Source organism: Pseudonaja textilis, chromosome 4, assembly GCF_049901715.1.
Source record: "Pseudonaja textilis isolate UNSWEBS1 chromosome 4, rPseTex1.2, whole genome shotgun sequence".
Taxonomy (NCBI): Eukaryota; Metazoa; Chordata; class Lepidosauria; order Squamata; family Elapidae; genus Pseudonaja; species Pseudonaja textilis.
In genome coordinates, this window is record NC_141993.1 from 63,378,414 (window position 1) to 63,406,386 (window position 27,973).

General features: G+C 35.2%; 2 protein-coding genes across 5 annotated transcripts in view; one reads left to right on the top strand and one right to left on the bottom strand.

Annotated features, from left to right (window-relative positions):
* The first annotated feature begins 89 nt into the window (after positions 1-89).
* Positions 90-26,204, top strand: DAW1 (dynein assembly factor with WD repeats 1). The gene is made up of 13 exons (XM_026701130.2): positions 90-205; positions 2,115-2,187; positions 4,296-4,437; positions 8,922-8,980; positions 13,157-13,279; positions 13,538-13,637; positions 15,588-15,695; positions 16,449-16,555; positions 18,766-18,868; positions 19,566-19,680; positions 21,797-21,873; positions 23,053-23,215; positions 24,244-26,204. Exons 1-13 carry the CDS (start codon positions 166-168, stop codon positions 24,276-24,278), a joined length of 1,245 nt encoding a protein of 414 aa, XP_026556915.1. The 5' UTR covers positions 90-165; the 3' UTR covers positions 24,279-26,204.
* Positions 26,019-27,973, bottom strand: part of SPHKAP (SPHK1 interactor, AKAP domain containing) — a 68,733-nt gene continuing 66,778 nt past the window's right edge. For all 4 annotated transcript variants that reach the window (XM_087933260.1, XM_087933259.1, XM_087933258.1 and 1 more), the window contains one exon: positions 26,019-27,923. In XM_087933260.1, the coding sequence (XP_087789386.1) occupies positions 27,780-27,923 (144 nt within the window). In that variant the 3' untranslated portion in view covers positions 26,019-27,779. The remainder of the gene's footprint in view (positions 27,924-27,973) is intronic.

The following is a 27,973-nucleotide window of genomic DNA, read 5'->3' on the forward strand; positions in this document are numbered from 1 at the left end:
ACGATTTTATGCCACGCCTCCCGCTGTCATAGTAACAAGGGCGAATACCAAGCCCCTCCTTTTCTGTTCGTACCCAACTACGCCTGCGCAGTGCAGTTGAGCGTCGGTTTGTCTGGTTTCTATGACAACGACTCCGGCTCTAAGTTTTCGGCGGCCGGGGACGAGATGAAGCTGAAGCGGTTCTTGCTCCGATATTACCCGCCGGGTGCGGAAAGGTTCAGCGGCAGAATTGGGAGGGAGAGAGTCAGTTGCGGAGGCAAACTCCTGTGGGAAGAAAACCCTGCGGGGAAGGGCGGCGATGATGGGGAAAGCGGCAAAGCCTTGTGGGTGCGGGCAAACGGAGGCTGTGGGGAGACCGGCAGGAGGGAAGGGGGTAACGTGGAAAGCGAAGGCGGAACGGCGAGGCAGGGATGGTGGAAGTGCAGGAGGAAAGACCCAGAGAAAAGGCAAGGAGCGAATGGAGGGCAAAGTTTCACTGCAGCTGACTTTATTGTGCGGTTGAAGTTATTAACTATTTAGTTTTCGGTGGGACGTACTCTTAGTCGCAGTTTTGTTTAGGTGCAAAAACAAGCAAGGTAGGGAGCTGTGCAGGGAGTTGCAGACACAGCCAATCATCAGCATCAACATCCTGAAAACTAAAGTAGGCCTTTTCCCTACATCTTAAATAATAATTAGTGGGAAGAGCAATTCTCGCCCATTTCAAAGTATTTGTTTGATACTACCTGCTCTGGAAATTAAATATCAGTTTGTGGGAATTGTGGACTCACAACAGGGAAAAATTATACATTATTTATTTTAATGAAAACTATTATTTTGCTATATTAGGACTTACGCAGTAGTTAGGGCAGTTTACATTACTACAAAAAAGAAAAAAGAAACACTGCCAAAGGGAAATATGAAAAGATAGTTGAAGTAGCAGCTGAAATAAACTACAATTTACACTCTGTGTGAAACAAGTATCTTCCTAGATAAGATATTTGTCAAATTATAAACAGGTTCTTGAGAATCTGTTAACCTCACTTCTTCTGGCATAGAATTCCAAAATGTAAATTCTGCCCTTTCTGTTGTTGTTCTTAGTGTCCTCTGCTTTATGGATAAGAATGGAATCTTAGGGATTAGCCAGCCTGGTTCCTGCTGGATCAGCAGAATGCAAATTTATTTATTTATCCGTTAAATTTATTTTTAAAAGTTTTATGATGCGTTAAATGGTAGATAATTTATAGCCATTTAAATATTTCATATGTACTAACAAATATTTCAAACAGTGCCATTTTAATTGATTGAGAATATAAATTTTATGTTGGGAAGTCCAAAGGTCAAATCTGAACCATGCTCTTGCCGTAAATGTAGTTTCATGCAAATATTGTAGTATAGTTTTAAAAGTCAAACTAATAATCATAAAGATAATATTTGCTATATGTTGAAGGAAATCTCCATTTTCCTAGTATTTAAACTTTAGAACTTTTTTCTGATAAAGTACAATTTCTGCAATACTAGGTGGATTGTAGTCAAGGCTAAGACTTTAAATATTGTCAGCAAGGAATACAGCTAGAAGGGCTATATAATACACCAGAGGTATTTATTTACAAAACATGCTTCCAGATAGGGAGAAGTACAGATGTAGCACTTGCCCACAAAGACCTTAAAGCAGTTATGCCTTTCTTGGAATTGCTTATGATTGCTTTACAGCATTTTAGATAAGTATTATATCTGTGCTTCTTCATGCTCCAAAAAATTGTTTCAAGACTGAATTGAAACTGCTGCCCAGCCTATTTATTACTGTATGTGCATAAAACAGTAGAATTTTAATAATTCTTGATAATCACCCATTTACAAAATCCTTCTCACTTATGTTTCAGAAATGGAGTGTAAGTGGCAATAGGGAGGGAAATTGTACCTTGAGGAAACTAAGTTTATGCAATTATTGGATATATTCAACTAGTTGCAGGTTTTGGGGTCCTGGTTTATGCCCTGCAGTAGGACACAAACAGCAGTAGAAATGCTACTTGAAAACAGTAAGTTTTTATCAAAAGAAAGACCTGTTTCTGTAGTGCTTATGGTTAGAAACTATCTCAACATGGAATTCATAATTGTATTGTTATGCTTCTTCAAAGGTATTATTTTAGAATATATTCAAAGTGGAGAACTGAAAACCAAATCCATAGATTTACTAGATCTCAATACCGCGTGAGTATTACATTTTATTATAACACTAGGACTATATATTGGCACTAAACAATTTAAATAATGCCCACAGATATGGTGAACCCAAAAAATGATACCTTTAAATCATATTTGTAATGTTAATCTAGGTTTGTTTATTTAAGACAGAGACATGAATGCCTAATCCTGTCTCTTTTGGCATACTTGGCATATAGCTGTAAGTTTCTTTATGAATATTTTTGTGCCTTTAATCTCATAATATCACAGAATTGGAAAGGACTATTTAAGACACTGAGTCCAACAGTTCTGCAGGAATTCCAATTAACCATTCCTAGAAAATGACTGTCCAGTCTTTGCTTGAAACATCCAGCACTGTGGAGCAAACCCTACTTCCCTTATCAGGATTTTTTATTCTCATGGTTTACCATGATTCAGATGATATCTGGCAGAACCATTTTATTTACACAGACTTTATTTCTCAGTGAGAAACTTATCCATCATATGTGAGACCCACTGTGTACACATACCATTCATTAACTGTATAGGTTCTTAGTGGTATTGTACATTTAACATTTCAAAAGTTTTGAGAGTATTTTCAAAGTGGTTGAATTAAAAAAAATCAATAGAATGTAAAAATTTTAATTCCTATGACACATCCTGAGAAGTGCTATACCAAAGATTATCTTTATTTTATAATGGTAGGGATAGAAAAGAAACAAATGAACACACTGGAGGAAGATCAAATACATTTTAGTGTAAATTAAAACATTATGCCATGGAAGTAATTAAATCCTTACTTGAAAAACTGATTTCAAAATTCATCTATATTTAAGAAGACAGTTTTTACAATTAGTGTAATTTCAAATGAATTGATCAAAAATAGAAAAGCTACTAATGAGAAAACTCAAATTTTGTATTTATTCTGGGAAAAGTTGCTATATGCCAATCCTCTGCATGTTTACTCAGAAGTAAGTTCCAACAAGTTCAATATTTCATTTCTTAAATTTACATGTTGCCAGTTTATGAAGCCACAAACATATCTGAAAAAAATGTTCTTCTCGAGCAGGGGTGTCAAACTCATTATGATGGCATCACATGATGTATTGCAACTATTTTTCCCTTCGCTAAATTGGATGTGGCCGTGGCCAGTGTGTGATGCATCTGGCCTGCAGGCCGCGAGTTTGACAGTCCTGCTTTAGAGATAGATTGTCATGAAAGGAACTGAATCACCTCTTGTCAATGAGTTCCTGTACTAGGAGCTACCACTGCAAGAAACATCTTCTCTTTGAGGCTTAAAACTCAATCTGTAGGAGAATAATATATATAAAGCACTATTTGTTTTCAACAACCTCACTGCGAAATCTTGGATTTAATTCAGTAAAGCTTTTAGAAAAGTCTTAGTTGAACTAAATGAGTCTTGTTCTTTGTTAGTGTACAGACAATTATTGTATTAGAGAAGACTGTGTTCCAAACAATTGGGTTTAAAAGGTTAGAGCAATTATTGAAAATGTGATTGTTATAATTTAGCAGTTCATATACTTAAGCTGCATACATATAAAATATTATAATTATCTATGGTCCTAAGAAAGATTTAAACACTGCAACAGCTTTAATAGCTGAGATGTATAAACCAGCGAGAAGGATTTAATTTTATATGAAAGAATGGTAGATGGTAGGAAGGGAGATTTCTGCAGTATTTTTTTTTTAAATCCTAAAGACTAATTTTTAAGACTGCACTATAGAATTCTTCACTACCACCATCATATTATCATATGTGGAGTCTGACACATTATTTAAATTTAGAAATAATGTCTCACTGATCAGATTGCTAAACAGTTGAGTGAATGCTATAAAATATTGCAACTATACATAATTCATATAACAACTTTTATATTTATATTTTGTAAACTACTGAAATATTCTATATGTTAAATAAGCATGTCTTACTCAACTTCAAATTTGTGATTATTATCTGGGTGTTACCATATAATTCTTCAGGTGACTTCAATTTTTAAATTATTTACTGCAGCTTCCATCATTCCAGAGAAACCAACACTGGCATGATGGATGTTGATAATTATTAAATGTTTGTTTGTCAGAAGATGAAAACTGTGTTTTAAAATGTACTTTAGAACTGATGTAGAAGCCTTAGTAGAAGATATTAGAAAAGCAGAGCCTCTCATCACACAGTCACGGAAAGACCAGGTTGTACATTTAATTCTACGATTACAAGAGAAGCTAGGACAAGTGGACCACAAGTTCTATCTTTTTAAGGTAAGAGTCATGAGGTATTTTTTTTAGTCATGCAATAAAGAATCTTTATATTTTGAAATATTGTTTCCTATCTTTCTGTTTGTGAGTACCAATATAAGGAAACAAAATAAAATGGAGAAGCGAACATCAGCACTCTACTTAAAAAGTTAAGCTGCATTGCAACACTTCACTGCAAATCTTACTTGATGCTTTATTTTCTATTTTTTGTGGGTGGATATCAATATCAATATAGGTATGTAATCTTTGATTCTTTCATTTTCACTCCAAAAATATATATATCAAAATTTCAGCTATAGTACTGTGATCCGCTAAGCCATAGGGAAATAGTCTGAGGCTGGAAAGCCTTGGCCATGGCCAACAGATGCCTCCAAAAGATTGTCTTTCTGTCTTTGTCTCTCTCTGTCTGTCTGTCTATCTGTCTCTTTCTGTCTAATCTATTTAGCCACTGATGCAACTTTGGGTGGTGCACAGCAATAGATGAAAAATATAAAACAATGACTACAAATTTGAAAAATCCTAATAATATCTTTAAAAACCCAAAATATGATTAAAATGGAGGGTGAATAAGAAGTCTCCCCTTCAACAGTGGAACCATCTAGCCAAGTCTCCAGTTCCATGGGAGCTCCAGGCCTGGTCACATAACCAGGTATTGAGGACTTTAAGGAATGTCAAAAGGGGTGAGGGTCAATGTAATTTTGGAGAAAAGGAAGTTCATAAGGTGGGCACCATAGCAGAGAAGGCATGTAGCCGATCCCATAGCAGATCCCTGGCCAATGATATCTCCACCATGCCTTATGTTACTATGAATTTTTTTAATGTGATAAAAGAAAACAAATAATTTCAGAATAAATTTGTCAGTTGTTTTTCATTTTCATTATATGTAAACAAAAAGGGAAAGAAAATTAGCTATTGTCCCGGTCTCACTTATTGCACACTGAAATGTGTCTCTGTTATGTCAGTCAAACACTGTATGACTGGAAAAAATGTATTCCTGCATTAAGGTGAAGAAAGATGATTACAATACATTGGGCTTTTTTAGAAGTTAAAGACCTAAACCAAGGGTGTTAAACTCACCGCATCATATCATTGCTGTTACGTGATGTTTCATGACATTTTTCCTATTCATGGAGTTGGGGTGGGCATGGCCTGTGTGTGACGCATCCAGCCCATGGGCCACCAGTTTGAAACCCCCGCCCTAGACCCTTGGCTATTCAAGGCAATTAACATGAGTAGATTTATTAAACAATGAAATAATTTAGAAGGCTAAGTTATTGGGTAAGATGACAACATCTAGGCAATTTTTTAAAAACAGTCCTGCTTAATATTTCAATAGGAAATCACCTTAAAATCCCAAGATTATAAAATCCCATGATTAAATTTTATGGAAAATCATGAAAAAAGACAATGATGAATTATTTCTGTTTTCTTGTAAAACTGAAAACTAAGCAAACTATATAGAGTGCCAGTGTGATGTAGCAGTTAAGATGCCAACCTAAAAACTAGGAGACTGAGTTCCTAGGCTCCCTTAGGAATGAAAGCCAATTAGGTGACATTGGGTCAGTCTCTCATCCCAAACATACCTCACAAGGTTATTGTTGTGGGGGAAAATAGCAAGCAGGAATATTAAACATGTTCTCTACCTTTTGTTGACCAAATATTTTCAAAGGGTGGAATAATAATAATAAATATATCAAAGATTTAAGGGCATTTCTATTTTATAAATGGTCTATTTCTGTCCTTTTCTGAAATTGCAATATCTCATTGACAAAGCTAGATGGCAGTGTTGAGCTATTCTAAATGGACTGATAGTGGATTCCAGCCACAGTAGTCTCTGAAGGGCATGTGCTTTCAAGACACCTCAACCCAAAGGAAGATTTGAAGTGGGAGACAATGTAATTGAAAAAAAGTTGTAGTGCCTGCTGTTCATATCTTTGCTATGTTAAACTAAGTGGTTAAATGGGTGAGTGATGTATTATGATCCATAAAGCATTAACAACTGGAATCGAATGTGTACTAGAGATATTTCATATATGTGTGTGTGTGTGTGTGTGTGTGTGTGTATGTGTATATATATGTATATGTATATATGATATTTCTTATATAAATGTCCTTAGATTTCTTTTATCTTAAAATGCTATGAATTACCGTAAAATGCTGCGACTGGACTCTGCCATGATATATATGGCACTAATCAATGCAAATTGTTGGCATCTGTTGTCAGCAAGAAATGTAGGTAAAACAAATGTACTTTAAGAATACTGAGTTAAAAATTACTACAGTATATAAAAGTATATTTGTGCTAAGTTATGATTACAGAGTATATGCAAAGGAAAGATGCATAAAAACAATTCCTGTATACTATTTGTACTAGAATAAGATATTTCAGGCAGTTGAATAGAAAAATCGATTATTGGATTATTCATCTAAATTGTAAATTTCAGGGGGGGAAACCTTTATCATTATCGCCAGTGCAATACAAAAAAAATCTGCAGATCATCAATTAAGGGTAGGGCTTAGGTGTGTTCTACATTTAATTGCCAAAAATATGAATATTTTCATATTTTAAATATGAGTATAAAGCAGGCCTATTTTTCATTCAGGAAGATTTTGTTCTGTCTAGAATCCTAGTTGATGGTCATGCCTGTTCTTAAATGGGATGCAAAAATATAATTTTAAGTCTTATTTTACAATGTAACATTAACAATACTAGGCTGCTATGACTTAAAAAGGTTTTTTTCCCTTGCTGATTCTCTCACAGATATATACCCTAGTATGAAATATATACTTGGCTAAATTGATGTTTGTAGAAAAGCATTAATAGCTGTTTGAGGAACCATGGTTCTCTCATTGGTTAAAAAAAATCAGGTGGAATAAGTTGGTGTTGGAAGTAATGTCCATCAGGGTTCAGTCCCAAGTGGGGAGAAAGACACTGGAAACACGGACACTATTTGGAAAGATGGTTTAATGGTGGACAGGACCACATAGTTTGAGGTCCTGGGCAATTGAGCACATGGGTGAGAGAGGGAGAGATTTATACCCTCTCTTGGGCTTTGAATTTTGCTTCCGGTAATTGTGGCAAGGGTATATATTCTGATTGGTTGTCAGACTCCCGTGGGGCCAGGCAGGGTTTAACTTTGTAGGTTGTCTTGAGTCCCAGGCTTGGTTGAATCTTGCTGGGTGATGATGTAATGAAGAAGGTTGTGTTCTGAAAGGGTGTTGGGCAATTCCTATTATGTCTTAATGGCTTTGTCCTGGTCTTGAGTGAGAGAGCTAATCCTATTATGTCCTGAATGTCTTTTGTTTTGTGGATAAGCTGGCCCAGCCTTTTGTCATGTAGATAAGATGGCCCAGTCTTTCTGGGATTATTAACAAAGGTGGGGGCTGCTTTCCAAGAGTATGTTTCTCCTTTTCTCATCTAGGGAGGTACAATATTCTGCTTTTTAAATATTTCCTAAAATATTTCATTCTTCTAGGAGAGGGGTGATGCTAGCTTTCCACATTGGATACAAAGTTTTTCAAAAACTTTCCTTAGATTTTGTTTGTTCAATGAGGGGTAACAATGCTTGACTCTTTCATGTTCTGTTAATCATATCCTAACTTTTCATTCTTTTAACTTAATTTAACTTTTGAACAATTTTTAAACATTTTTTTCAGAGAGCTTTGAACATTGCCTTTATTCTTTCAGGGCCTTTTCTTTTGATAAGATAATTCAAAACCAGGCAGTGAAGATAACATTATTATAAGTGACATGATCTTTCAACAGTCGATCTGGCAGCAGAAAAACAATTATCCAAATTTAACTTTTATTTATTTTTTAAAAAACCCCAACCCCTAGGTCACTTATATGCATTTTGTCCCATGAAAGCAAGATACAGAATGTAGTTAAATGAAATAAAATAAAAGTTCTGCTCCAAAAGATGTCCTCCATATTGATAAAAATAGGGGCTATCCCTCCCCACAGTTCAGTAAGGAATGACGTGCAAATATATTCATTGGACACTAATTTGTCAAGAACAGAGAAGTGTAAATAAGACTAGTTTTCTATTTTCACTTCATATCACCTTGTAACTGTCAGTAACACCTCTTAATGGAGACACGAGATGGGTATGAAATGGCAGTGTCTTAGCTGTTTCCTGGGTGATTGTGTGTGTGTGTGTATGTGTGTGTGTGTGTACGCATGCTGAGCTTAGTAGCAAGCTGCTGTAGCATAACTTGATTGACATTTGAGTGTTGTTAGAGCATGCTGTTATGGCATAGTGATTTAACTTAATTAAGCATAACGTAGCCAAGTCCTCATTTAATTCAAGTGAAGTATATACTTAAATGACTGCCATTGAAATCAATAAGCACTTAAATCAGTAAAACATTTAATTTTGTTTGAAACAAGTTACATAATTCAAAATATATATTTATGGAACTGGATTTATGAAGGCGAAATGTACATAAATATAAAGAAATGTCACTGCTGTTTTTTGTAATTTCAGGTACTTCGAGCACATATATTGCCACTTACCAACGTTGCCTTTAACAAATCTGGTTCTTGGTAAGTTTGGATATGTAGTTAAATTAAAAGTAAGTAATCTAAATGGAATAGTATGCCTAAATTTAAATTGGATTTGGTACATTTAACAATCCATGTTTTCCCATGCTATTGTTTTAACTAAAGAAAGTTGATTGAAGTCAGTAGGGTATGAAAGACCAAAACTACAGCAATAGCAAAACCCCTCAGTTAAGATGTTTTAGACAAAATAGATAGCAAAATGACATTGAATAAACATAGGATACAACTTTTTTTCTTTTTCTTAGCCAGTATTCTGTTTTTCCTATCCATTCCTTGAAATGCTGCTAATTAATAATGTAACACAAATGTACCATTTTAAAAATGTCATTCACTGAGATGATATTTAAAACCATTAATGTTAATATTTGAAAAGCATGTCCCAATGCTGAATTTATTCTTTTTGCAATTCACTTATGCTGTGGTGAATGTTTTATTAATATTTATGTAATAGCAAATTGCCACCCAAATCCAGGTTTTAGATTGCAAAGCTATTGAGCTGAAAATAATTATTTCTTTAGGACGTCCTACTAGACATATATAAGATTGTATCATTATTCAACAATTCAAAAATACAAAGATACACAAAAGCCCTTGACATTTTTCAATTGCTTACTAGTAATATTTCATAACTAGTAAGTTGTGAGTGTGTCACAGTAGGACATGCTTCCTAGCCTCTCCCTATTCTGAAGAAAAACGTGATGGTTTTGACAAAAAAATCCAAGTCAAAACTCCCAGAAAAAAAGGAGGAAATAGATGTACATGCTCAGTAAATTGAGTGCTGTTAATGTGTCTTAGAACTTGACAGAACAAAATTTCTCTAAATTTAGGATTGTGTTGTATCTGTCTATAATCCTAATTTTCCTTCTCAAGTCTTATGTGAAAAATTTGTGATGCTATGAGTGATTTTTAGAAGCATTGTATGTTGTTCTTCAGTACTGATTGTTTTATATGTGATTCCTAAAAGGAAGCAAAAAGAAGTTTTACATTATCCTTTTTCCATTTTTAATAAATAAATTTTATTTAACACCTAAGACAGGGGTGGGCAAACTTTTTGGCTCGGGGGCCTCATTGACTTTTAAAATTTGACAGACGGGCCGGGTCAGCACAAGATACGATACATATAAAAAACTGCAAAATCTCCGCAAAATCAAGTCACTGCGCCTAATGCTCCACCTGGTGTCGAAATGCCTGTCATTACAAGTCAAAATCGAATGAATGCAATCATTCAATCATTCACATCAAACCTTAATTCTGTACCAATCTTCGGCGGGCCGGATTAAAAAGACCAACGGGCTGGATGTGGCTCGCAGGCCATAGTTTGCCCACCCCTGACCTAAGAGTGATCTTTCTCTAGAGTAAAAGGACTGATCTTCCTAGTCACACATCTCTTGCTATCATCCTAGGACAGGGGTCACCAACCTTTTGGACCTCAGGGGCCACCAAACTCATAATTTTAGATTCCATTTCAATTTTAGATCCCAGTCCATTATTCCATCTTGTTTGAAGGCTTCCACCATTGTTCCGCTGCCAAAGAAGTTCCCTATCAATAACCTCAACGATTACAGACCAGTGGCACTCACTCCTATCATCATTAAGTGCTTTGAGAAATTGGTCTGCCGGCACATCATTTCTGATCTTCCGCATACATTTGATAAACACCAGTTTGCATACAGAAAAAATAGACTACAGAGGACACTATAGCTATCACTCTTCACACTGCTCTGACTCATCTAGAACAGTGGGGGAGCTATGTGAGGATGGTTTTTGTTGATTTTAGTTCTGCGTTTAACACAATTCTTCCACATAGACTAGTGTCTAAACTTCTGGACCCTGGGCTTTCTAATTCAATCTGCCTTTGGATTATGGATTTCCTGTCTGGCCACTCACAGAGGGTCAGATTAGGTAATCATACCTCTTCAGTCCTTATTCTTAACACTGGTACACCACAGGGTTGTGTGTTGAGTACCTTACTCTATACTCTTTATGTGCATTACTGCATTCCCACTCAGGTTAGTAATACTATTGCTAAATTTTCAGATTATACAACAGCGGTGGGACTTATGTCCGGGGGGGATGAGTCTGCCTACCAAGATGAGGTGGACCAGTTGCTTTCGTGGTGTGGAGACAACAACTTGGTCCTCAACACCAATAAGACTAAGGAGCTTATAGTGGATGATAGAAGGAACAGACCAGACATCCAGCCCTTGCTTATCAATGGAGACCGAGTGGAGCAAGTGGCCAGTTTTAAGTTTCTGGGTGTTACCCTAAAAGAGGACCTGACCTGGGGTGCCCACATTTCAGTCAAAAGGGCCCAGCAGAGATTATACTACCTGAGGCTTCTCAGAAAACAACAACTGAATGAGAAACTGCTGGTGAGCTTCTACCTTTGCACCATAGAAAGCACTTTAACATACTGCACCTCTGTATGGTTTGCCAATTGCACAGTGGCAGATAGGAAAGCACTCTAGAGGGTTAATGTCATTGCCCAGAAAATCATTAGTTGCCCTCTCCCCTCTTTGGAAGAGCTCTATAGCTCCCACTGCCTTAAGACACTTCAAAACATTCTCAAAGATCCATCTCATCCTGGGAACCCTTTTTTTGAACTATTAACATCTGGCAGATGGTACAGAATAATAAAACAAGGACAAATAGGCTGAAAAACAGCTTCTATCCCAGGGCAGTAGTTTTTTTTTTGAATTCTAGTGTTGTGTTGTTGGTGCGGTGTCAGGGGTTTCCGGTTCAATGTGTGAAGGGTGAAGGATGTGTGTGTTTATTTTCATGGTCATGGTCATGATGTGCACTGAAGATGGTGTTTGATTTCATTGTACGAGGTACAATGACAATAAAAGTAAACTAACTAAAACAGGGACCACTAACTGGTTCTGTGGCTGTGGCCTAATTTGTGGGTGTGGCTTGGTGGTCATGTGACTGGCTGGGCATGGCTTGTATGTAAATATTATAAATATTTATATAAATATTGATTTTTTTATAAAAAAAGAACAACTTTTACCCAAAATTAGGCAAAGCAGGCAGGCAGATTGAGTTGCTCACAGAATCACAGATTCATTCAGAGATCTATCTATCTGCCATCAGCTAGCTCAGTCTGTCACATAAAATTTGGTTGCAAGCAAACTCACAAAATTAACTCACAACACACCATGTATGTAAATATTGATTTTTTTATTAAAAAAGAACAACTTTTTCCAAAAATCAGGCAAAGCAGACAGATTTAGTTGCTCACAGAATCATTCAGTGATCTATCTATCTGCCATCGGCTAGCTCAGTCTCTCAAATTTGCTTGCACTGTGAGTCTGCACTTAATTTGCTTGCAAGCAAACCTTCAGTCCTAAGGGAGGTTCGGCTGTACTTAAAAGCAGAGCCGAAGATCAAAAGACTAGCTAGAATGCAAGAAATCCAACCATTTCCTGCTTCCTAGCTAATCTAAATCTCCCGGCACAGCAAAACAGATAATGGTCGGAAAAAGGAAAAATAGCAGTTTAGCAGGCAAGTTTACTGGGTAAGGAGTGAGTGGGTGGGGAGGGTTCTCACGGGCCATGTGGGCAGCGCAGCCTTGTGTTTCTGTGCAGCCTGAATTAATTGCTCTGTGGGGGTGCTCTGTGGGTGAGATTTCTCTGCGGCCCACCAAAATTTTCTCACAGCCCACCGGTGAGCCATGGCCCACCGGTTGGCAACCACTGTCCTAGGAGATAGAGCTATATATTGTGTTTATTTTTTTCATTATTTTCTCCTTCTCTGTATTTGTCAGTTGCGTGTCTAGGCTTTGAGATGTCTATGTACTTCATATGCCAGTTAACAACATGTCTCTTGAAGATAGGTAACAGTAACAGCAAATTTTGTATACTAAGGCAAGAAGATAAGCCAGAGTATGTAAACTCAGAGGGCTTCTGGGAAAGGAGTTTTGAAATATCCATACTTAGACTTACTGGGCTCAGACTTATTGTTACAACATCAATAGAGGCCATGCAATCTTCTCAACAAACCTGGAGTTATAAATGTTTAGATTTGTTATGATCTTTGCCATTACTTAAAGAAAAAATATGAGAATGATTAATAGCCATTGAATTCAGTCAGAAGTGGGTTAATTTGTGGATGAGAACAATTGGGTCTGAAAACATAAAATAGACTTGTTTGTTGTAGCTTTATCACTGGAAGTTATGACCGAACATGCAAACTGTGGGATACGGCAACAGGAGAAGAGTTACGTTCTCTGGAAGGCCACAGAAATGTGGTGTATGCAATTGCTTTCAATAATCCTTATGGGTATGTAACTTTTCAAAATCCTAAATATACATGTCATATATGTCTTCAAATCTAAGTTATGTTGCAAACTTATGTTGAAAGGCTTGTTTTTATATCCCAGTTTTAATTATCTGCATTGAATTTTATTTTGGTTTCCTCTTCTGTTTGATGCAATGCTGTTAGTTGCTTGGGGTCTTACAGGATTTGGCACTATATAAGTTAAATCAACAAATATTTGGAGTTAATAATTAAAACAATAACATTTTTCTATTTATTTAGTGACAAGATTGCTACTGGATCATTTGATAAGACCTGCAAATTATGGAGTGTAGACACAGGAAAATGCTATTATACTTTTAGAGGACATACTGCAGAAATTGTAAGTACAAGAGTTTTGGTTGCACTTAACAACTGTATATAGAGAACAGAAATGAGTAAAACAGCTTGACTTTAAAATGAGTTGTTCCAATCCCATTGCATGTGTTCCGAATGTGACATGACTTGCTTCAAGCTCAGAAAGTTGTAAGTTAGAATGCAACACATTTTAGACTTGAACATTTCCTTTTCTAACAGGAAGCAATTTCAATTCTTACAAACCTCTTCAATCATTGTTGTATACACCCGCTTGTCATTTAGTGACTTCAATCCATTCCAGCAATTTTGTTTTTAAGCAAAATCATTGTTCAGTTAACATATGACAGAGAGAGAGAAAGAGGGAAAGAGAGATTGCAAAGATCATTGGTTACTGCCATGTCATTCAGATGAATTCCCATCTCCTCCCATTTTTGATCCTTTGCAGAGTGGAGAGATTGCTTAAACAAGCTATTTCCTCTTGAGCTGCTTCTCTCTGCAGAACAGCATATCCCTAAGTGCCATAAATTAACAAGCTCAAGACTTTAATTACTTGATTAGAAACCTGCATTGGTTACTGCTACTTCCTGAAACTGACCAGAACTTTATCAGGGAAGACTTTTGTTGATAGGCACTTGGAATTTGGTTCCAAGCATTGGTCAGAAAATGAATCTTTTGTCACCACTTATATTTGTGAATGGTCACAACGGTCATAACATGAGAAGTGATTATATTCACTACATCTCACCAAAATTAGATCAGTAATTAATATTAATGTATGTTGTTTTCTCATAAATACTCTGAAATAGATTTTATACATTTGTTAGCTAGGGATAAATTAAGAATATATTTGTATTTTTGGATTAGTTGCAATCTTATGCCAACCAGTAAAACTTTTCCTAATTCCAGGGAAGTAATAAAAATAATTAAGCATCTTGTGGAATTGATTGTCATGTAAGCTTTCATGGATCACAGTCTACTTCATTAGATATATTCTTCTGGGTTGTAAATACTGTATATATGTTCTTTATGTGCCTTCATTTGTTAAGAAAAACTCATTTAGCAGTTATTTTCTTTTTAGAATTCTAGATTTTAGAATTCAGCTACTCATTGTAAACAACAGAACTACAGTTTGCAGGGTATTTCATGATTTAATTTCCTCCCAGAAATTTGAAAAGAACAAAGTAGATAGAGAATATACATTTGTATAGACTCTATCTAGCATAAGTGACTCCTGATAAGGTTTCCAGGACACTTCGAAGTTCGGTCACTTCTTTATTAGATCTGGCCTCTTCCTGGATTATTTTAACTGTCCAGGAAGTGAAGCATCCATTCTCTGATATCAGCTTCTTTGAGAAGAGAAATAATTCCTTCGTCTTTAACACAGTACTTTTCAATCATTATAGGCATTATAGGTTTCTAGTAATGATAAAAGGTGATTGGACTGCAGTTCCTGAGAATACTTAATGAAGTGATTACCTGCATCCATTTTAGTTAGGTTTCATGCTGAGTTTCAGTATGGAGACTGCATTACTTGTGACCTTTGGTCGACCTGAGATGGGGTGATGTATCCATCCTTGTGCTCATTCACCTTTCAGTGGGTTTTGGTACTGTTGAGCATGCTATTGTTTTGGACTGACTGCAGGATTTGAGAGTTGGAGTCACTGTGTTATAATGGTTCTCCTTTCTCCTGGCCAGTTCTAGTTTGTGTTGGCAGGAGCAGGAAGCTATACCCTCTAGAGGCTGGGCAGATCTGGTTGGAGAGGAACAAGCTCAGACTCAAGCCTTCCAAAACTGGATAGCTAAGAATTTTTAGGCTCAGATCCATATTCTTGTTACTATTTACAATCCTGTGCAACCAATAAGGCATGGATCAGCAGGAATTGCATTCTGTTGTGCTATCACCTGCCTGACAGCAAGGAAGTTAGGAAAGCTAAGGATTTCTAAAAAGATCTGCTTTCTCTCTTTTATCTTACAGGTTTGCTTGTCATTTAATCTTCAAAGCACACTAGTTGCAACAGGAAGCATGGATACTACGGCTAGACTATGGGACATACAGAATGGAGAAGAAGTAGTCAGATTAACAGTGGGTTGCAATTACTTATAGTTCTAGCAGTCATAGTATGCTTTCTTATGTTTTCAATGAAATAAAACTTATTGAAAGAAAGTTAAAGCAGCACTGAAAAATTGGTCCATGAAGTTTTGGCCATTGTAGCACCCTGCAGATATGTGATTAAAATCTGGGCACTCAGGCACCCAGCTTGTGATTATAATATCTCAAAGAACTGTGGTCACATGATTGGCATTTGCAACCTTCCCTGCCAGCTTTTTGAGCAAAGTCAATGGGAAAGCAGGCAAGGGGTCCAAGTCATTTTGTAAGTCATTTCTACCACTTTTGTTCTAATGGCCCACTACATATCTTCCATCTGCTTGTATTTGGTAGCAATTGCCTATTCCTTTTTAGAATTATTCATGTTAATTAGAGATAATCTGATTCACCAAATGAGGTCCATAACCTATCTTAAACCAAATTTTCCCAGCCCACTTCCACTTCCTATTTTGCCTGTTTCCCATGCTTTTTGTATCGTTTGTCCCATGCATACACTTCAGTTAGGCTTTATGAACTAGAATTCTAGTATGTCATAACAAGCCAGTGACTTATGTTTTCACTCAGGTTTCAGTACTACCAATTTCCTTTACATTGATTTACTTTTACCTCATTTCATGTCTGAAAAAATGCTTGTACTACTCTCTCTCTCTCTCTCTCTCTCTCTCTATATATATATATATATATACTTATAAATAATTCTATGAAAATTTCTTTTTTATAAAAATATAGGGACATTCTGCAGAGATAATTGCGTTATCGTTTAACACCACAGGAGACAAAATAATCACAGGTTCTTTTGATCATACAGTTGCAGTATGGGATGTTAGCACGGGCAGGTACTATTTTATATCTTTTATATTATGTTTTACAGAAATCCTGTTTTGTACAGGCTAGGATTATATAACTCACAATGTGCTCTGTATACATTTTTGTTTAATGCATTATGCAGTAGTGTCAATGAAAAAGCTTTTTTTTTTTTTAATTTTAAGACAGATTTTCATATTTTCAGATTATTATTTGGATTTCTGGATGCATTATGGCATAGTATGATGTAAAAACAATGATCTGTGGTTTTATTTGTTTTCCCATTTTTCCAGTGTACGTAGGTGCATGACAAATATAAACTGAAAACCAGAGATTGCCCAAATAATATAGGATTATCTGGTAATCTTTAAGGCAGACTCTAGCTTGTGTCAGCGAGTTTAACAAGCACAAGTTGATGTCCAGATGTTTCCATAAACTCCCAAGTCTTTCATATCTATATTATAACACTGTTATGTTTTGCTTACGTGTTTTCTATATTTGAAACAAATAAAACTTTGAATTCCAAAAGATGAAAACTAGGTATATTATTTCACTATGAGACTCCATAGCAAAAATTAACCAGTTAATATGCCGGTATGTTACATAAGTTAGGCATTTTGGAAAACGTGTGATGCAACTTTAGTTATTTGAATTATTTAAAATATTTATATTCTTTCATATTCTACATTTGAAGTAGCTTTTGGAAAGTGAATATATAATTGTAGTGCAAGAATGTCTTTATATTGTGTTGAAAAGTCCATCAGTGGTTAGTGCTATCCAAAATCTCAGAAGAATTCTTCAGCCTTTGTAGAAAGTAACTACATGTATAAAGAATCATATAGGTAACGTGTCAATTATACTTGGTCAGCCTTATAAGTAGTAAATTGTCAAATCCAGAATATTATTCTTACCACCAACACTTTCTTTTCTCCTTGACTATTTTGGAACGTGTGCTGTATCAAGATCTGGACTACAAAAATCTAGCCTCAATGAGATTGCAGTAAAGAGATATAGAATATTCATGGTTGCCTGTATATTTGTAGCCTAGATCTGATTGTCCCACCATTTGGTTTCCCTGCATTCTCTGATTTTAGAAAACAGTGCTGATAATGCTACCAATTAATGAAACATCTGCAAGAAAACAGCCAAGCTCAGAGAACACCAAGGCCCCCCTCATTTCAGCTCTGAGCTACAAATATTTTCTTATATTATTATTATTATTATTATTATTATTATTATTATTATTATTATTATTATTATTATTATCTATTTATATTATGCAAATATGTTGCATTATCTTCCTGGACATGGGGCTTAAAAGAATACTTGCTATGGAGTTATGGATTTTTTTTTCTTTTTGTGCCTTTGAATCAGAATTGAATCCCAACAGCTGCCTAGAAAAGTCTTGCAGTTTTCTTGGCAAATTTTGCCTGGAAATGTCTTGCAGTTTTCTTGGCAAGGATTTTCAGAAGTGACTTAGCCGTTCCTTTTTGGGGCTGGGAGACAGTGATTGGTTCAAGGTCACCCAACTGGTTTCATGCCTAAGGCAGGACTAGAATTCACAGTCTCCTGGTGTCTTGCTTGGCTCCTTAACCATTATACCAAAGAGGCTTTCTAGGGTTATTCTTTAATAAAAAGAATATCACTAAAGTGCAATGTAATTCAAGAACTGATAAAGTTCAAAATTGAAATGCTTGCCTCTTAAAGTGTAACTTATTCAGACTTAACACAAGCCAACTGGGTCCATTTCCCCTGTAAGGCATAGAGTGTTTTCATAGCATCAACCAAAGCTGAAGTGATAGAAAGTGTGCTATCATTTTGCCAAACTAACAGTAATGATCTTTAGATAATTGTTATGGCCCTAATGGAGAAATTATAGTCTCTTTGGTTTATACAGTATATTTACTACGCAACCTTGTACATTTTAAAACTAATTTTCCATATTTTTATAAAGTAAAATGTTGATATGCATTTAGAAAATAAATACAATGCAAACTACTCATTAGGTTTTACTGTGTAAGCTTTTAGAGAAAAAAAACACCATATTTTAACACCAGGGTTGCATTTTTGTGCATGTTTATTGGGGGTATAACTTTTTCTTCTTGTGATACTTATTAAATAAACATATCAAGAATAGCACTATCTGTAGCATTTTTCTAACTTTTTTTCCTAGGAAGTCTGTGAATCATATATATCAATTTAAATTACCATTTAATTTGACATTTATTTTCTTTCCCATCAGGAGAATGCATACTTTAATAGGCCATCGTGCAGAAATAAGCAGCGCACAATTCAACTGGGATTGTACTCTGATCATCACTGGATCTATGGACAAAACATGCATGGTACAATAGTGTATTTATTTATTCCCCTAAAACATTTGATCCAGCAAAAAGATTCAGTTGGCTATGTCTTTGGATTTCTGAGATGTAAATCCAAGCATATAAACTGTTACACTCTAATAGAAACAATCAGAGATATGAGCCAGATGTCCTAGAACTTTGGAGAATGGTAGGTTTCAGCCAGAGCCTCAATTATAAGATATGGGATATAGATATTAAAGATATAGGCATGATCATATTGACTATACAGTACTGGAAGCCTATGGGTCAGGTTTTTGTTCAGCCATTTAGTAATATAATTGTCACACTTTTAGTTCAAAGACTAAATTCTAGAAATACCACACCAAGTGATTTCTAAACATATGTAACCGAATAGGAACAGCAACAAGAATGATACACTACATATTAACCTGGTTGGAAAAGAAACAACTACATATTGAAATCTGGCAAACTAAATCTGTCCCAAACAATTCTGTAACAGAACATCTTGCCTTAAAAATTATTTCAATAAATGTCTAATTTACATTGTCATAGAAACTATTTTTACTCGGCTTTACACTAGCTCTATGTTTTTTTAAAGAAAAAGATTAAAGGCTAGCTATACTTGCAATGAAAGTCCAGTATAACATAAAAAGGTAATGTTTTTGATTGCCTCAATTTATTTGTGTGTGTTGTTTAATGCTTTCCCTCCACATTGCAGCTTTGGAATGCTTTGACAGGCAAGCGAGTGGCAACCTTAACAGGCCATGATGATGAAGTATTAGATGTTTGTTTTGATTATACTGGCCAGCGTATTGCAAGTGCCTCAGCTGATGGTAGGTGAAGAGGAGTTCTGAAAAACTAAAATGGTTTTACATTCTGTCAGAAGGTATTCCTCTCAAACTGAAGTGCAAATGATTCCTATAGCCCTGTAGTCTGCAAATTGCTAAGTTTGAGATACAGACAACACACAGACTCATTCCTACAGCCTGCACCTATGTTCAACAGTGAAGGGACACAGGGCAAAAAACATCCTGCAGAAAGCACAGCTCCACAACACAGTCCTTTCATCTGTTCCAAGAAGGCTCCACTCCCATTTGCACTACTCAGGTGACCCTGAGGACACAGACAAACGTCTAAGTAGCCTCCAATGACTCTCTAAAACAGGGGTCGTCAACCTTTTGGACCTCAGGGACCACCAAACTCATAATTTTAGATCCCAGGGACCACTAACCGGTTCTGTGGGCATGGCCTAATTTGTGGGTGTGGCTTGGTGGTCATGTGACTGGCTGGGTATGGCTTGTATGTAAATATTATTAATATTTATATAAATATTGATTTTTTTTTATAAAAAAGAGCAATTTTTACCCAAAATCAGGCAAAGCAGGCAGATTGAATTGTTCACAGAATCACAGATTCATTCAGAGATCTATCTATCTGCCATTGGCTAGCTCAGTCTGTCACATAAAATTTGCTTGCAAGCAAACTCACAAAATTAACTCACAACACACCATGCATGTAAATATTGATTTTTTTATTAAAAAAAGAGCAACTTTTACCCAAAATCAGGCAAAGCAGGCAGATTGAGTTGCTCACAGAATCATTCAGTGATCTATCTATCTGCCATCAGCTAGCTCAGTCTCTCAAATTTGCTTGCTGTGAGTCTGCACTTAATTTGCTTGCAAGTAAACCTTCAGTCGTAAGGGAGGTTTGGCTGTGCTGAGCCAAAGATCAAAAGACTAGCTAGAAAGCAAGAAATCCAACCATTTCCTGCTTCCTAGCTAATATAAATCTCCCGGCATAGCAGAACAGATGATGGTTGGGAAAAGGAAAAATAGCAATTTAGCAGGCAAGTTTACTGGGTAAGGAGTGAGTGGGTAGGGAGAGTTCCTGCGGGCCATGTGGGCGGTGCAGCCTTGTGTTTCTGCGCAGCCTCGATTAATTGCTTTTTAGGGGTGTTCCAGGGATGAGATTTCTCTGCAGCCCACCAAAATTTTCTCACAGCCCACCAGTGGGCTATGGCCCACCAGTTGGCAACCACTGCTTTAAAAGGGTGCAAATTACCATCTGTCTGCTAGGAATATAAATCCTTCCATTCCCCAGTGTCCTATCAGAGCTGAAAAAGCTTCTTGGATGGGAAATGAAACGTCTTATAACAGAAAACAGATAATCAGAGTTGGAAGAGACCTTGTGAGATCATCTAATCCAACTCTCTGCCCAAACAGGAGATCCTTACACCATTTCTGACGGATGGAATCCAATCCCTTCTTGATAGTCTCAAGTGATGGTGCTCCTACAACTTCTGAGGGCAAGCCGTTCCATTGGTTAATTGTTCTCACTGTCAGAAAGTTTCTCCTTATTTCCAGGTTAAATCTCTCCTTGTTCAGTTTCCATCCATTATTCCTTGTCTTCAAAGAAAAACATGAAAGTCCAGTTGCCTCTTGAAAAAGCACCTTTGGGACAACTGTGACCTTGATGACTGAAAATCTCCATAGATATTTAATGTCCAGGGGTATTCATATGCTCATGTCATTTTCAATTATTGAATTATCTAATCATCTCAAAGGAATATTTCTCATAAGAATATAACATTTGAGTACATATTTTATCATACTTTTGTGAAATAAATTTAATCATCCAAAGAACACCAGAAATTTCAAATCACTTATAACCACACCTTTTAAAGCAATCATACTTTTATTTATTTGCATTGCAACCTGTTTCTTTCAATGATTAGAAAGCATTAGGGGACTCTCTAGACCATGTATGTTACTTAGAAGTAAGTTCCCCTAGAGTGAATGATACTATTTGCAAATAAACATGCTTAGAACAGTATAGTCATAAATAGAAGTGTATAACTTCTATCTATACCAGAATTTTATTTGAATTTATTAATATTTAGCAAAAATGTAATTAAGTTATTCAGCTTCTTCTCTTTTTTTTTAACCAAAGGATCAGCAAGAGTATATGATGCAGAAACAAAAAAATGTGTGGCAAAACTTGAAGGGCATACAGGAGAAATTTCAAAGGTAAAATGTTTTAAATGTTTTAAATACTTTCATACTGCTGTTCTAGCTCAAATTTTGGCAGTTCTGTTTATTTTTCATAAAATATTTTTCTATTTGAATATGACCAAGAAATGTTTTTTCTTTGTATTCTAAATATAGTTTTACTTAGTTGTGTCTCTAACTATAGGAGGAGGCAATAGCCCTCAGGGCACTCAAGTTGTTATTGTCTAGTTATTTGAATGTCAGGTCACGTGGGTATAATGCAATAGAAATTAAGCACCATCAGTTAATAATTCGCACATTTCATTGGGATAGAGCACCCTGTGGGGTAAAAGATAGTATAAAAGTTGTCATCATCATCATCATCCATTTAGAAAGTAATGTAGCAGTTACTTGGACAAACCTTTAACTGCCTTTCTACCAATCTCTACAATTTTAATCATTCTTGAGTCTTCCAATAATGCTTTCAAATTGATCATGCTTTTAAATTCCTTCCTTGTTGTGTATACATTAATAGATTTATGCTTATGCTTATATTCAAAACAAAGAGAGGTTGTTCAAAGCAATGTTGCAAATAATGTCATCTGTAGTACTTGGCTGGCCGATCACATTTTTTTTTGTACTGCCTCATCTCATTTTCATTCATCTACTCACGTCACCTACAGACTGCTTACTGTTAACTGCTTACTGTATAACTTTCCACATATCCTGTTAATTCAGAACATTGCACATTTTTCCTAGAACTTACATCTGCTTCTTTTCATTTTTACTCCTTACTGGGTGTGACATGTAACAATCTTCAACCTCTGACTTGCTAATTTGATATGCAACTATAACAATCTAGGTAACACTGTTTGATGTTTTCTGACATACATTTTAATCCATTAGTTCACAATTAAGTCTACAATTTAATTAATCTTAAATTAGTTCATAATTTTTTCCTACATTTTTTACTTCTCTAATTTTGCGAAATAATTATAAGTACCATACTGAGAAGAAAGACAGTGAATCAGTTTCTGGTGACTTGCCATGAAAAACTTCATTCTGTTTCAGTGACCTAAATCTACTTAATCATGACTAGCTTAAAGCCACCCACTTGGCTGCATGCATAAAATAGTAGTAGAAGTGATGACAAACTACAATAAAGTATTCTACTTCCTTAGCTATTTTTTAAAAATATCATTTTATCATTTTTTAAAGATCTGTTTCAATCCTCAAGGAAGTCGTATTCTTACAGCCAGTTCAGATAAGACAGCTCGCCTTTGGGAGCCCAAGACAGGACAATGCATTCAAATATTGGAAGGCCACACTGATGAGATATTTTCCTGTGCTTTCAATTACAAAGGGAATATAATTATTACAGGTAACTAGTACATAGTCTGAAATACAATTGTTATAGTTCAATTGAATTGTTTTATCAGGTAGTGGTGAATAAAAATAAAGCAATGTGACATAAAGAGTTTCCCAGTTTTTCTTAGTCCAGAAACATTTTATACATATTGGATTAAATTAGTTGGGTTTGGAGGGGATTGATGTATTTACATTTCTCATCTCTTACGTGAGAGTAAAACAACTTTCAGATTTCAATATTTGCTTACACTTCTGTCATGAAAAGGTTAAGCAGAAGTAGCTGAAGTGTTACTTCTGCATATTGCTAAACATTGCAACAAAAGAAGACTTGGAGAAGGCAATATTATTCCAGTCACATTTGCCTTTTTTTGCCTGTGATCTGAATTAGACCAGACATTAAGCCATAACTTAGTCGATGTATCATGTAACCTATTTATGGATTAAAGTGTTGAGTGCTGGCTTACTCAACATTGTAATCCATGTACGAAGAATTGTAATTGCCTCATTTTATGGTTTATTTTTAACAGTTGTATTACATATAAAACTAAGCAATATAAGCTTGAAAGTATAATTGTGGGAAGCTGTATCTTATGAGTGACTGCTTTTTGGCTTACCGTTAAAAAGCTATAGTATATAAAACTGCTTTATATTGATCTGGACCATTAGTCTGTGCATCACTATAGCATAGTCTCAGAATACACAGTTGCCAAGATTTCAAGTAAAGATTTTTTTTTTAATCCTTTCAGAGAGCTTTTATTGAATATATTTGGGCTAAAAATAATGACTTCTTCTATAATTAAAGAATAGCACAATGGCTTTTTAGGTATAAAGCCAGCAAGATTAATTTTCAAAAAAGAGTAATAACTGTGTTGAATTACTTGAGATTAAGAGCATTACTGATTACAAACAAAACAAGGATAGTGCTTGAGATAAAATATAATACTTTCGTGATCCAGCATGTAAACCCTTAGACTGTTGTTTACACATTATGGTTATAAAAAATTTTTAACACTTAATGTTATATTCTTCTCTATTTTTTAGGAAGCAAAGATAATACGTGTAGGATATGGCGCTAATTGAAACAAAGGCTGACCCACTTCTCTAGGAATTTTAATTCAGTGTTTTTATATAGAATTTTAATTCAGTGTTTTTAATCTTTTAAAAGTCTGCTTTTTGCATCTGTCCTTTATATTCTTTATGAACCAAAAATATTTTCTGGAATTAACTTGGCTAGTTATGTAAAAATGTGTTATTGAGAAAATTATAAGAAATGCCTTTTTTCTCTAAAGATCTATAGGCTAGCTGGAGTGAGGACGTTTCATCATACTATTAGTTGTTACTCTTGCATTCATTTAGATACTTTATCCTTACAAAGTTTAATTTTTATTTAATAAAACATTTCAATATGTATAATGTAGATATCATTGTAGTATTGATTGGAATGTTCTATTCATATTTTATATTTGGGACTTAATTTTGAATTTATATTGTACACTTCTATTTCTTGATTTTTTTTAAAGTGCAGTTTATATTTATGGTTTGTCCCATCCTGAAAGATTTAAGCTGAAATGAAAATGATTACACTGATTTTGGCATTCAATTGTGAGAGTCATAGTAGTATTGAAACAGCATAACCTACATGTCTTCTCTTTTAATGTGAACTGTCTTTCTTCTCAAGAACTTGATGTTACTTTTACAGAGCCTTCTAATCTGATCTGCTGCTAATTTGGGCTTCTATACGGGCAGGCTATCCAGGAAAGTGCCTGCCCCAAAGTTCATGCAATGTTGTTTATGTTAACTCTTGTATAATTCTTGTATAAACCAGAATCTGTTGATATTATTATTTATGATTCATCATTTCTTAGGCATTAGAAATGATTTTCTAATTTTCTGTTTTGAATAGTGTTAAAGAACTGTTGCTGTCAGCAAAGCATCATTGTGTTCCAAAATATCCAGATGCTGGCATAAAGCTTAGTTGTAAATGTGTGGGAATCTTTAGATTTTGTTATATGGTTCTGGAAATATCAGCTTGCTGGCTTATCTGAACTTTCTTCTACACTATGTATAGTTTCCTTTTCATGAAGAAAGCTAAAAATGTCAGGTGAAACCTTTAAACCATGGGCCAGATGCATCATGTGGTAGCCCCGCTCCTGCCCGGTTTAGCGAAGGGGGGAAAAGTCTTGATACGTCACGTGACGCTGCCGTTTAACACCCCTGCTCTAATATATCAAAGGACCACCATTTTCTACCTTACAAAACATAGCACCTTTCCAGATGTGGGAGGTGAAACCTTATTTGTTTCTGTAGTACATACCTTCAAAAAGTTTATAGAAACTATTAAATGAAAAATAGAAAAATTAAATGAAACTATTCAGCTGCTACTAAAATGTATCTATTTGCAAGCAAAAACTCTACATATCAGAAGTGAGAGAAATATTATTTGCATAGATATAGGCTTAGAATATATGATTATATGAATCTAATCATATATCTTACATTAGGGCAGGGGTCTTCAAACTTGACAGCTTTAAGTTTTGTGGACTTCAACTCCCAGAATTCCTCCTTCAGTCATGTTAGCTCAGGAATTCTGGGAGTTGAAGTCCACAAGTGTTAAACTTGCCAAGTTTGAAGACCCTTGCATTAGGGCTAAATATCAATTACTTAATAGGCTTTTAGGTTTACTGGTAGTCTGATCTTGCTGGTAATGATTTGTACAGAACTTATCTCTCCTACTAAATAATTGTATAACAATGCTTTATTTCATCTGTATCACATACAAAGGATATTCAGAATCGGATTTAAGAAAGATAAAGGCAGATTGTTAACACAAATTTATTTCAAGTCAGGCTTCAGTACTAAAATATAATATACAGAGAGAAATGTCATCACATTGTTACATTGTTATATTATTTGTGCTTGTAAACATTTATTCTACCACTGCAAAATCTGTGTAATTCACAACTAATTTGCCATTGGTCAAAAATAAATATATTTCAACACTATATCAATCTCTAATGATGTATTATTGATTTCTGAATGCAAACACGTACTGATAAACGTTTTAGGAAATGATACTTTTTCAAAGTAGACCAAAGTGCTAGTCCAAGTTCTTTTCTCATGTACTATAGGATGATGATTTTCCATAAAGCCACTTAAATTGATAGAAATGCTGACAATATTTTTGCTGTGTATATAAGAAAGGGCAGGCATGATTGGGAAATTGTGGTAATTATGGCTCTCTATACTGAATTAAAAATTGCTTCTAAAATAGTGCAAAATAATGTTATTTTTGGATACATTCTAAAAATCATTTTCTGTAGTGAAAAGCACCCCTTTTTGTGAAATAAATGTTCAATATAGTAGCGCCACAATGGAAACTATTAGCAATGATATTGGCAAGTTGTACTGGAGCTATTTATCAGGTAGTAAGCTGGAGATTTTTTTGACTGCAACCTAATGTACTTTCTTGATTACTGTATATATTAAAATCAGATTCTTTAGCTGTTACAAAAAATGAGTAGGATGAGAACTATTTTTCTGAATAGCAACGTACTAGCTTTTGACAAGCAAATTTTTCTGTAAGAAAAACCTTATGTACTATACTTCAAATATTTACAATAAAAGGATATATTAGCTTAAAGATGTTAGAAATAAACTGTTAATAGTATGAAACATTTCATCAGTACAATCTTCCTATTAAGGCATAATGGAAAACCATTATTTTCCAGGTTGGCCTAATTGAATTTATTTTACTTTGGGAGTTAAATGACTATTTACTTCCTGACTGAACCCACTGCAAACTTACTCAGAGTACATGTTTCTATTATTTATTCAGAAATTAGAAATAGTTTTATAAAGCACATTAATCATTGTTAAAACTAGGAAATGCTAATATTCTGACAACGGCCATTCAGGCTGTTGTCTAGCATTCCCAGTGAGACTAAAGAACAGAGCAGCATTATACTGACTGGACAAGAGTTTTAAGAACTCATTTAAAAAGCTATTGGGCTTAATTCTTTCAGCGGAATGGACACATTTGTGGAATGACTTTCAGGCTTTTCAGTGCAGTGTCAGCATAGACCTTGATTTGCTCCTTGGGAATGGATTGAAAGCAGAACAATATAGAATTTATTTAAGGACATGTATTTGTTTGTCATATAATCATTAGGCACTTCATATAAATATGAAGTTTTTTTAAAAACTGAATTTTGTTACGGGGATTTCAGTTAGCAGTTAGTACATAGCTGGCAGATTATGGAAAATGTCTTTCATTTAGATTTTGTAAAAAAAGAACATTTAACTGCATATCCTATTCTTTTCAAGAGCAATGCATTCAAAGCTACAAAGTCCTTCATGTAGTAATATTTTACATTGGCTCTTCACTTCTCTCTTTCTGCCCTGTGCTCCCTCCTCACTTCCCTTCTTTGCACTGCTTTGGAACAGGGTCATGATGTAGCAGCAGAATGTATACTTTTCAGCTCTATTTATGTTGAGATTTTGAATAAAACAGGGCCACTCACAGATTACTGCCGCTTAAAATGGAATAAAAATGCAAACAATATATTTTAAGAAGGTTTTTATCCTAGCTCAAGAAGCCAGTCAAAGAGACTCAGAGTTGGCCCTTCACTTTCTTCATGGAGCTTGCAAAACTGTACCACAGCATGAAAGATATCACCCACTTTCCAGCACTTCTGGTGCACAAACTGCACAACATCTAAAAACTGGAAGAAGGAAAAAAAATTTAGAGGTTTGGTTTTTCCCTTTTTCATTT